At 38.5% G+C, this 12,121-nt stretch overlaps 1 protein-coding gene across 1 annotated transcript; it reads right to left on the bottom strand.

Annotated features, from left to right (window-relative positions):
• Positions 1-315: 315 nt before the first annotated feature.
• LOC138713941 (protein artichoke-like) lies at positions 316-8,552 on the bottom strand. The gene is made up of 2 exons (XM_069846492.1): positions 8,401-8,552; positions 316-6,808 (listed from the first exon to the last, which is right to left on the bottom strand). Exons 1-2 carry the CDS (start codon positions 8,467-8,469, stop codon positions 3,032-3,034), a joined length of 3,846 nt encoding a protein of 1,281 aa, XP_069702593.1. The 5' UTR covers positions 8,470-8,552; the 3' UTR covers positions 316-3,031.
• Positions 8,553-12,121: the final 3,569 nt, after the last annotated feature.

Genomic DNA, 12,121 nt, shown 5'->3' on the forward strand with positions numbered 1-12,121 from the left:
TAGTTTAATGAAGATTGACATCATTTCGATTTAATGTGTATACTTTATTTTACTTGTTATAGGTTTCCATTGAATTATGGTAATAACTTAATTTTAACCCTTGTTTTCTACGTATTCAGTAAATGGCGTTTGGCCCACTATGGTTCTGAACCCTTCAAATAACTTAAATTATATTAAATAATATTACATATATTATATTATATTATATTATATTATATTATATTATATTATATTATATTATATTATATTATATTATATTATATTATGCCAGAAGTTACTGTAATAACATTATAGCATTATGTCCATCTAGAGAAACTACACTTTCCAATGGTGAAATAATAATTAATTATACAAATCGGTTAATTTAGCTTCCGATATTACTTCATACAAACACAGAAACATTCTCTGTAGGCTATCTTTCATAGCTTTCGATTGTTGCTGTCCAAGGCCCCTTATAGACGGAGTCATTTGTTTTTTATTTCATTATACGGCCTTAGATGGCAGTTACTTTAATTTTAAAACTCATTTATGTCATTAAATATCAGTCCTATCAAAATGTTTGAAGGAATAAAACTTATCGCAAATTATTTTTAAAGAAACTTTTGTTATGTAACATTTTTCACAAAAAGCAATAATAAGCGAGATATTTCGATTTATTTAATTCAGGCCCCCTTATAACCCCCCTTTTAAATAATGTATTTTGAATACCATACAGCCTAAAATCTAAGTTACAACGAACATAATTTACATTCCAATTTTCATCGAAATCCGTTCATCCATTATCGCGTGAAAAGGTAACAAACATACAGACAGACAGACATACATACAAACAAAAATTTCAAAAACGCGATTTTCGGTTTCAGGGTGGTTAATTATATATGTTAGGACCAATTATTTTTGGAAAATCGAAAATTACCAGAAAAATTTCGGCTACAGATTTATTATTAGTATAGATATGAAAGAGTATTCAATTGTTTATATATCCCATTCATTTGTTTTTGCATCTTTTGTTTTCTATCGTCGCCTGGCAACCTGGATTGTTGTTATTGTTGATTAGAGCTGAAGAGAATAAAGCTACAAAAACTTATTGAACATTTTATGTAATAGTTATTTTTGTATTAAATTATTTTAAAATGGTGTATACTCCTCAAGAGAGAAGATAATCATTCTTACTCATTAAATTTAGGAAATTACACAAAATAAGCTGTTTTTCATCCCACAATCAAGAATCGCTCAAGTATACATTGGTGTCATTATCTTTATATTCGTTGTGTCTAGTAACAATTTGGGTTGTCTGAACCTGATTTTGCCGGTACAGCCGTGAATTTGACCAACACGGAGCTACAGTATTCACATTGCATGAAGCAGAGTTAATGAACGAAGCATCAACTTCATATCTTTGACTGTTACAACCTACGGACGTCTTCTAAGCACTGATCATAAGTCGTGGACCATATTATGTTTTTCAATTATGCTTATTATATTGCGGACATGATTAAAAACACTAATTTATGGACATTTGGGAACAACAAAGACTCTGTATGAACGTTTTTGAATGGATCAACTGTCCCCTAATCGGTTTCAGATGATGAAATGCTAGACACTGTTTACCTATCAGCAGTTTTAATTACAAATGTCGGACAGCAAAAAGAGGAAGATGCTGGGTCAAAAAATTAATAGACAGAACTATATGAAGCTGCGATCTACTTCCAGAATTATGATGAAGGGTATGAATAATTTTACAGTAACGTTTCAAGAGTGCAAACAAGATTATTTTATTTCATTTTAATCGTTCTCTGCCGTTTTGAACCCGTAAAAGCAGAGTATGACATTCTTTTAAACATCGCCTCCTGACATACACAGTGCACCAGCGATTTCTGCTAAAGATAGCCATTTATAATATTATTTACACATTCATTCATTTTAAGCTTATTCAACATCTCGGTCATATTGCATTTATACGAGAACCTTTGTGTACATCAGTCGGCCGTGGACTATTTTTGTAATTCTGTTTTTGTGATACAGATATGGATATATAGCGCAGAAAGCTGAAATATCAGTCGCAAGAAAACATGTTTTTAATTACAATTGCCATAACATTCTGTTCCGTTTACATAACCAATAACAACAAAAACAATGCCAATAATGCCAATAATAATAATAATAATAATAATAATAATAATAATAATAATAATAATAATAATAATAATAATAATAATAATATGGAGTAGATATGTATCTATCGCGCAGAAAAATTAAATAATCTCAAGAAATCATATTTACAAAGAGTATTGCCATAGTTTTCCGTTCCGTTTACATTATCATTCATCAATTGCGATAAAACAATAATAATAACAACAATAACAATAATAATAACTTAATAATGATAATACATAATGGAGACCATATGGAGTAGAAAACAAATGCTCAACAAAACCTGTCTCCAGACACTATTGCAATAATTTTCCGTTCCGCTCACATCATCATCATCTGATCAAATTTTTGCACATTTAGAAAACAAAACTAAAATTTATTCTTCCAATCACTTATCATATACACTACTCTCTTATATTGACTGAGTATCTTGGGAATTAAATCAATGGCTTTCTCAAAACACGCTATGAAATATTTCATATGAAACAATTTTTATCTAGAAAACGAAGCAAAAACGAGCAAAACTGTATTAAACTTTTGTGTTTACAATATCTCAAAGAATAACGCCCTAAAATTAAAGACATTACTTTTGGTCCATTGTGTATATATTAGATTTTATATAAAGATATGGTAGTGGAAAAAAATCAGGTACACATACGGAAATAAAATTTGGAGCTCTCTTATTGTACGTTTCGCTTACAACACACTGCGCATGTGCAGCAAATAGGAGCCCCTGTTTATATGCTACTTGTGGACAGAAGTGCGAAATTGTTGCCTGCATACATGTGGACTCCAATCAAGACCCGCTCCGTATCTGTACACTAAACAGCTTTGCATCACTGGAGGTTCTTTTGACGCCAATAAACGAACCAACCATTCAGTTGCCCCTCACATGTAACGGGATGGCTGGCGCTGCTGCTTCACTGCTGCACAGCAGGTATCTACGGAACAAATCCTTGAACTTGCTGCTCACGAAGTACAGCGCCAGGGGGTTGAAACAAGCGTCGCAGAAAAATAAACAATAGGACAGAAATCCACAATAGAGAGACCATTTGGAGTTAATATCTATCATTGACCACGTGACTAGAACTCTAACGAAATAATTAGGGCCGTAACTGAGGAAGAACACGCCTGTGAGGACGAGCACCACGTTGGCAACTCTCTTCCTGGAGCGCGATTTGTCTTGTTGCTGGAGTTCTCCAGGGATCTGCCTAGCGCTCTTCCTGAGGTGCAGAGCTGTCATCGTGTAGAAGAACGCTATGGCTAGCAAGGGAGCGCAGCAGTACGCCAGGAACTGCAACAGGACGTAAACCGGGGACATGTAGCTGCACTGGCTGGCAGTGCTGTCCACAGACGAGAGAGCGGCGGTAGGGACTGACAGAAGGACTGCCAGAGTCCATATGGCGCACAGATAGAGCGCTGTGGAGGCCCTTGGGGACACGTGGCAGTCAGCGGCCCTGTCGAAGGACCTGACGGTGACGCTGTACCGCTGGGCGCTGAGCGCCACCACCGAGAACACCGTGACGCCGACAGACAGATCGCGAGAAAACGTGAACAACTTGCACATGACAGTCCCGAGACGCCAGGAGCCGAGGAGAGTGTTCACGTAGCTCAAGGGGAGGTTCACGACGAGCGACACGAAATCCCCGAATGCCAAGTTGAACAGACATGCGTTAGGTGCAATCCGCATTTCGGGATGACGCAGGAAGATCAGTAGCAGCACGCCATTGCCGACTGCACCGGCCGCGAAGATGACAGCGAGCAGCACTGGCTCCACGTACAGCCTGAACAGCTCGAAGTCAGCATCCCTGAAGTCCACGACGCTGCCGCTGCACCGCCTCTCCCTCAGCACGTCCCACTCGAGACCTGTGTACTCTGCAGGCTCCTTGCATGTGGGCTTGCGATGCCCACTCCAAGAATCTGCGATCACGTGGTCATGGCAGAACCACCACAACTCCTGGAGGCGGCAGTCGCAGTGCAGGGGGTTGGAGCTCAAGTCTAGATGTGTCAGCTTCTTCATGGGCTTCAAAATTTCCACGTCAAAGCCTTGTATTGAATTCTGTGACAAGATTAGATAAAGGAGACTGGGTAACGTTCGAAACAACGACGGCGACAAATTCGTGATGTTGCAAGCGCTCAGATCAAAGTTCTCTAATGATGATAGTTCGAACATCGAGTTTCCATCAATTTTTATAGGATTATAAGATAAATCAAGAGTCTTGAGCTCTGGAAGATTTCGAAAAGTTAGCGGTAGAATTGCACGTATATTATTTCGTCTTAGACAAAGGTTTCTTAAATTTGCTAGACCACTGAAGCTTCCCATGTGCAGTTGAGTGATCTTGTTATTTTCCAGATCCAGGTGATGCAGTCTCGCCAGTCCAAGAAATGTGTCCGGCAGCAGGTTGTCGATGGCGTTGTGACTCAGTATCAGTTCTGCCAACCAGCCAAGGCTCCGTAACGATCCTGGCTCAATGTCGCGAATGGAGTTGTTTCTCAAAATTAAGAGCTTCAAATTTGTCAGTAGTTGAAAACTGGAATTATGAACCGTGTCTGTCCTCTCCGGGGTAATGTCGTAATGAACTTCTTGAAACGCACTTGAATTTATGCCTTGTATGATATTATTACTGATGTCCAGTTCCTGCAAGTTTTCCATTCCTTTAAACATACCTGCATCTAAACTCTGTAAATGATTCCAGGACAGACAAAGACGCATCACACCTCGCAATCCGTTGAACGATCCCGTATTTATAGCATGCAAAGCATTATGAGTCAAGTTGAGATGCGTCAACTTAAGTAGACTGGCAAATGTATTGGGGTGCAGTACTCCAAGTTTGTTGAAATTCAAGGTTAAGTTCAATAAATTCAAATCTCTAAATACATTAGATGGCAGAGTGAGTATAGAATTCGCAGATAGGTTCAATATTCCCAAGTTCCGCATTCCTTTAAACGCGTCGCTGTGCAGGGATTGTATGTTGTTCCAGTCCAAGTAAAGTTCCCTCAGGCCAAGTGCTTCAAATGCTGCTGGGTGAATGTCTCGAATTTTGTTGTGACTCAAAGATAATACTTGAATGTAGCTCGCTCCAACAAACGTGTCATTTGTAATGTTCTCCAAACTATTCCAATCCAACAGCAACCGGGAAGTACTGACATTCTGGAAAGTGCCAGCTTCGATATGATTTATGCTGTTATTAGTTATTATTAGTTGTAATAAATTAGTGAGTCCAACAAATGTCCCGGATCTCAACACACGCAATTCGTTGTCCTGAAGACACAGTTCTACTGGGCCAGCAACATGGAATTCATTCGTAGGTAAATCTTTTAATCGATTATGGCTTAAATCCAATTCATTAACGAGGAGGATATTTTTGAACACACCCAAGCTGAACGACTGAATTTCATTGTATTGTAAATGTAACTGCATTAAAGAAATTCCACTGAACGCCTCCACATCAATGTCTGTTATCTGGTTGTTGCTGAGGTACAGCACCCCTGTGTCACCCACTGCTTTGAACATATCTTTGTACAGAGACGTGATGTTGTTATACTGCAGATTGATAATATGTATCTCCAACTCATGAAACGCATTCGAATCTATCGTGTGTATGTTGTTGTGATGCAGATGCAGTTCGGCTGCCATTGCCAGCCCCAGAAACGTGTCATTGCTAATAACTTGGATTTTATTGAACTCGAGGTGCAGTTCTTCCACTTCCACACCTTCAAAGACTCTCGCTGGTAGATCGCGGATCTCATTGTGACTCAGATCTAAGATTGTTAGAGTCATGCCGTTGAACATGCCGAAATGCAACTGTGGAATACGATTCCAATTTAGCTGGATGTGATTGATCATCTCTAAACCTCGAAGTACGGCAGGTTGTATATTTCTTAAAGCGTTTCCTTCCATTTCCAGATATATCAAATTCGGCATGCCTTGAAACGTGTCATTCTCCAAGCTTTCAATTGCATTTTGAGCAAGCATCAGTCTCGCCATCGAATCCAAGGAATAGAATGCGCCCACGCGGATAGTTTTTATTAAGTTACTCGTAAGATTTACATATTGCATGGATATCAGATGTTCGAAGACATTTGGTTCAAGAGAATGTAATTTGTTTCCTTCTAACGCGAGGAACATCAAGTTCTCAAGGCCTCTAAAAGTGTTAGGTTCTATTTTGTAAATCAAATTGTTACCAAGATAAAGTGTCAGTAACTCGCCGAGTCCCATGAAATTGTGTTCATGCAGAGACTCGAGTTCATTTCTGTCGAGGCGAAGCATCCCGACGCGATTCAGACCGAAGAAAGCTCCGGGTGTCAAGTCAGAAATCTTGTTGTCCTCCAGAAATAGTTTCCTCAGAACTGTCATGCCGTTGAACGCGCCAGGTTCGATGACATGCACATCACTCGACTGCAGGGACAGAACCTCGAGGTGGAGGAGTCGCGACACGTTGAAGACGTTTGCTTGCAGAAGTGAGAAGTTGTTGGAGTCAAGTACGAGCTTCCGGATGCTCGCAGGGACTTTCTGGGGCAGTGCTTGCAGAGAAGCGCCGGAGCAGTCCGCGTCGAACTTGAAGCACGTGCAAACTGCTGGACATCCACTCGATGATTCCCAGAACAGCATTATCGTTAGAAGTACGCGCAGCACGTCTACTTCAGTCATTGCCTGAACAGAGAAATGTATTTCCTTCATTACTACAGCAAGTCCTTCAGTTATACGTCTCTCGCAGTCGCTGTTAATGTTTTCGAAGTACTAAGTCACGTGGACTCCGAGTTTCTTGCTCATCGTTAGCGTTCTTGTCTTCCATCCAGGAGCCCCCAGGGCAGGATGGAATTTGTGATGGCCAATGTAAACGTTGCATAACATTTTCCCTCTTTCGTTCAACCAAAACTGTCCACCTTTTCCTCATTTGATTCATAACATCTAGGGTACGAAGTGACAGGGGATTTCAGAAACTCCGTGTAATGTCTATACAAGAATTAGGGTAATGGGATTAGGATAAATAAACAGTTTGCTGTACGATTTAAGTGTGTCTAATAAATTCTGAATAACAGTCAATCCTCCAATGTTATGTCAACTGTCCGAAGACAGGTCTGGACTCCACAAGTGACACCAACAAGGCATGACTCATGAGGCCACTAGGCCAGTAAATAATAGGGTAGGTGGCCAGTTCCTTTCCCCCTCCATTGCATACATCTCTGACCAGATACATATTACACTAATCAGATTTCAGATGCATACAAACAATTGTTCTTCCTCTGACACACATCGTCAAGTGAGATGTACAGCCTGGTAATAGATGTACAATCTTAGAAAAGTGTTTTGTCGCATAGATACTTTATAAGTCCCAGAAAGGAGGCAGTGCGCATGATCTGAAATACAACGAAACAAAACTAATTGTATCACCTCAACTAGTCCTCCTCTTGTGAACCAGGTGCTCGTCCTCCGATCATGCGCACTGCCTCCTTTCTGGAACTTATAAAGTTTCTGTGCGACAAAACTTTTTTCTAAGACTGTACATATCAGCCAGAACCTGAATCAGGGGTATATCCTCCAATAATAATAATAATAATAATAATAATAATAATAATAATAATAATAATAATAATAATAATAATAATAATAATAATAATAAAAAGGTAAAAGTAAAGGTAACCCCGTCACATGCCATGAAGGCATTTGGGGGGCATGGAGGTATAGCTCCATGCTTTCCATGACCTCGGCACTAGAATGAGGTGGTGTGGTCGGCACCACGCTCTGACCGCCTTTTACCCCCAGGAAAGACACGGTACTCAATTTTATAGGAGGCTGAGTGAACCTCGGGGCCGTTCTGAAACTTTGGCAACGAGAAAAAATCCCGTCACCACTTGGGATCGAACCCCGGACCTTCCAGTCCGCAGCCAGCTCTACCAACTGAGCTATCCGGAGGCCCCTGAATAATAATAATAATAATAATAATAATAATAATAATAATAATAATAATAATAATAATAATAATAACAACAATTGTAAGTAATTAATTAAACTTCCTTTACGAAAAGGTTCCCAGGTTTGACAAAGCGTATTATATATAATTTGGAAAACACAATTAAAAAGTAAAATGAGTTACATTTGAGACGGTTAGGCAACCGATATACAAAACGTTAGAAAAATTTACCCCTAATAATGACATCTATTTTAGCACCCAAGTTAGCTAAACTTATATATTACTTACTATGGAGTAATTATGTACAAGAACACTTCTCGAAAGCTCTCACCTGACTCAGAGAACCACAGAGCTGTGGAGCAGTAGGTTTTGTCAAGATATGGAAGACAAAGTCGCACATTGAAGGGTAAATGAGCTATTCCAGCAATTTCTGTAAACGGAAGTTACTGTATGTGCAGCGGAAAAACACATCCTGCCTCTATCTTGTCGAGATAACGTACTGTACAAATTATTCTGTAAAACAGCTGAGAACAATAATAAAACGATTTAACAAAAAAGATTAATTGTGTAAACAAGTAATAGCAGAAGAAAGGGAAATTACAACTTTCATTATCCACCAGCCAGCCGGTGTGGGCTCTGAACTGCCATCACAACACGTAACATTCAGACATTACTGCAGCATCCTCTTCAGAAAAACAGGAATCGAACCCTGGCCAATTCTGCGAATGTGTCTTTCTTTACTACTATGCGATACCAAAACATGGAAGTCTCTGATTTTGAAAAACAATATCTGATTTACTTATAGATTGTGTACAAATGAACTGAAGGTGAAGTAAAAAAGTTCCATGCCTAACTGAAACTCAAAAGGATGCTGGGAGATCACGTGGCAAATCACACACATGAAGTCGAGTACATGGCTGCAAGAATACAGTCATAAACAGCCAATCTTTGCTGCCATTTTTTTTTTTCCGTAACAACCGTTCGTTATTACGCCTATCAAAAGTTAAGAGGTTTCGCCCGCTTCCGGTAAATCTGCCTCACTCCTCAGCCATCTTTTTATTTTATTTTATTTTTAGTAGGTTATTTTACGACGCTGTATCAACATCTAGGTAATTTAGCGTCTGAATGATATGAAGGTGATAATGTCGGTGAAATGAGTCCGGGGTCCAACACCGAAAGTTACCCAGCATTTCCTCGTATTGGGTTGGGGTAAAACCCCGGAAAAAACCTCAACCAGGTAATTTGTCCCGACCGGGATTCGAACCCGGGCCACCTGGTTTCGCAGCCAGACGCGCTGACCGTTACTCCACAGTCAGCCATCTTCACAGCGTCTAGTATGTACAGGAATCTGCAATTTTGTTTTTCCACGATTTGTGATAGAGTTTTTCTAAATTTTAACATTAACATTTTGTAATTTTATTGTCGAAAGTACGTCAGATACAACTTTTTAAAAAATTCTTTTCATTTATTAACCCATAGATCTTCCATAGGCATTGTAACTTATTATTATATTATTAACAGATAACGGATTTCTAGTTCCGAACCTATTTTTGTTTGCTACGTCCTAGTCTATGTTATTCAGATATCTCCACGTTTCATGTACGCAGGATCCCCTTATTAAAATTCTATAGGATCTAAAACACCCAAATGAACCATAAACGCCCATAAATATCTAAAAACTATGTTTGTACCTGAAAAGTGCTTTTTTAGTATTTGCCGTATATTTAAAATTAAAATACCGGTACTAAAAATGAGAAAATTCCCATAAACTAAAAAAAAAAAAAAAAAAAAAAAATGATACTTAAAATGTAAAAAACTTCTTTTACAGACAAACACGGTCTGGCAACTTCGTTCAATATCGGTCTTAGAAAGGGAGGGGGGAAGATTTTTGCCTGATTTTGTGGAGCCGAGTTCGTTTACAAAGTCCACCCTAGCATAAGAGAGCTGGTAGATTGTCCAGGTTAGGCGAGAGCTTAGAAATTAGTTTTAACGTCAGTGCACCCCGTTAAGCGAAAAGAAAATGGCCAATCAACATCAGTCTGTTTCTCTGATAGAATCTGAGCCTTCAGTTCAGTAGCACGCGTTGTCAGCACCAGTTCTGTGTACGTAAATTCCATCTGAATCGGAATATGTGCTAAAATTAAAATTAGTTGATAATTACAACATATTGTACTTATAAAATACTTTCAATATAAGATTTCATTAATCAATATCGTATAAATATAATAATAATATATTTATAACTCTAACATGCCTATGTCAGGTAAAATAGGGTTCCAGGTAAAATTTTGGGTATAATATGTAATATATAAACTCTTCAAAGTTCTAACTTAGATTTTATAAAGTCCTAAATCTCTCTTTTTAGCACCTAGAAATCCGTTCCGTAATTATGAAGTACATGTACGAGATATTTTTTCATAATTTTTTACTTGTTGCACACCCCACAGTAGATCAATTTAATTTACAAACGTACGAGTAGGCAGTTCAAGAGCTAAATGTAAGTGCGAGGTTTGAATAGGTAGACAATTCTGTTCTTATAACAGTTTGGACCAGCCATGGCGAAAATGTGATCGTGCGCCGAGCCACTGTGTAACCTGCAACGTGCATAGCACCTATGGAGGGAGGCGGACACCCGAAGGGGAAGTGAAGCAACTGTCTGACTTATTAACGGATTTTCATTTTCCTTACGTCAAGCACTTAAATATAATTTGATACAGTACAAGGTTACAAACTGATGTTTAGTACGTATAACGAAGAAAGAAATGAATAAGAAAACATAGGACACATTATCACAACCTAAAATTAACTGTCTTCAGGATGTCTCTGCGACAGAGTTTCAAAATCAGGAATTATGTCACTTACTGCCAGTCGTAGTTGATCACGAAGGTATTTGTCTGTCAGTCGTGATCTAAATTTGATTTTTACTATTTTCATTGTTGAAAATAATTTTTCACAAACGTAAGTTGTAGCGAACATGGCTTCAACAGAGCAAGCGAAAGAACGAAAGTTCGGGTATTTATTTTTTGGCAAAGATTTGAGAAGTTCAACATTTGTCAAGTCCTTACATCTAGCTTTCATTTAACATCACATTCTAAATCTGTGAGTTTAAATTGAAGATCTAACGGCATTATTCGTACATCTGCTGAAAAAGAATCGACGTGCAGAGACAATAATAATAATAATAATAATAATAATAATAATAATAATAATAATAATAGTAGTAGTAGTAGTAGTAGTAAGTCTCTCTACACAGTTATGGTCCCATGCCCAGTTGTTATGTTCGGCTGCCCCAGGAATGCAGTTCTGAAGCCTTGGGGATGTTGAAGTCTGGTACGGTTATTGCTCATAGCGCAAAAAATGAAGTGCCTCGCTCCTCGTCACGTCAGTATCTGTTTCTCTGCAATTGATTGCGGCTCACCCACGCACATGAAGTTGAGGCGGCGAATTGTCTGGGAGCAGAGACAAAGAAAGTCGGCCTTGTGCAAGTCCACGTATAGACTATAATTATACTGTAAGTTGCGCAGCAAAATGAAAAGTTTGATTTTGTTACTTGAAAAAAGGCTGGTGTAAGGCGTCATTTCAAGAGAAGTAATAACGAATGAGTGCTGGTTCGAATCCTTGAGTAAGACATTTTCTCACGCGCTATCAACCTGGAATGTGCCTGAATATCTATTGGCAAGGTCGGATCGACTTCCATGGCAGTGAAACTGCGATGTGGAAGCAACGGGATAGACGGACGGACAGACAGACAGATAGATAATTAAATAAACAAATAACTAAGTAAATAAACAAATAACTAAGTAAATAAATGAACAAATGTATGAACAGTTAACTAAATAAAGAAACAAATAAATAATAAAATGAACGTAATTACATTACTATTAAATAAGATACCGCTACTTAAGTTCCTAATTAATATATTTCAATGACCGATAAGAATGGGTAAACATGACAATAGCTGTAGAAAATAAATACAACTATAGTCGCGACGCTGTTATTCCCGGCGTGACTCCTCCTCTTTGCTTACGTCTTAGGAAGTGAAGGCTCTATAA

This window comes from Periplaneta americana, chromosome 14, assembly GCF_040183065.1.
Source record: "Periplaneta americana isolate PAMFEO1 chromosome 14, P.americana_PAMFEO1_priV1, whole genome shotgun sequence".
NCBI lineage: Eukaryota > Metazoa > Arthropoda > Insecta > Blattodea > Blattidae > Periplaneta > Periplaneta americana.

Bases quoted from the DNA above. Each gene is read 5' to 3' on its own strand.
- LOC138713941 (XM_069846492.1), bottom strand. From the start codon at position 8,469: ATGTGCGACTTTGTCTTCCATATCTTGACAAAACCTACTGCTCCACAG. The intron at 6,809-8,400 runs GTGAGAGCTTTC...TTCTCTGTTCAG, and splicing joins TCTGTGGTTCTCTGAGTCAG to GCAATGACTGAAGTAGACGT.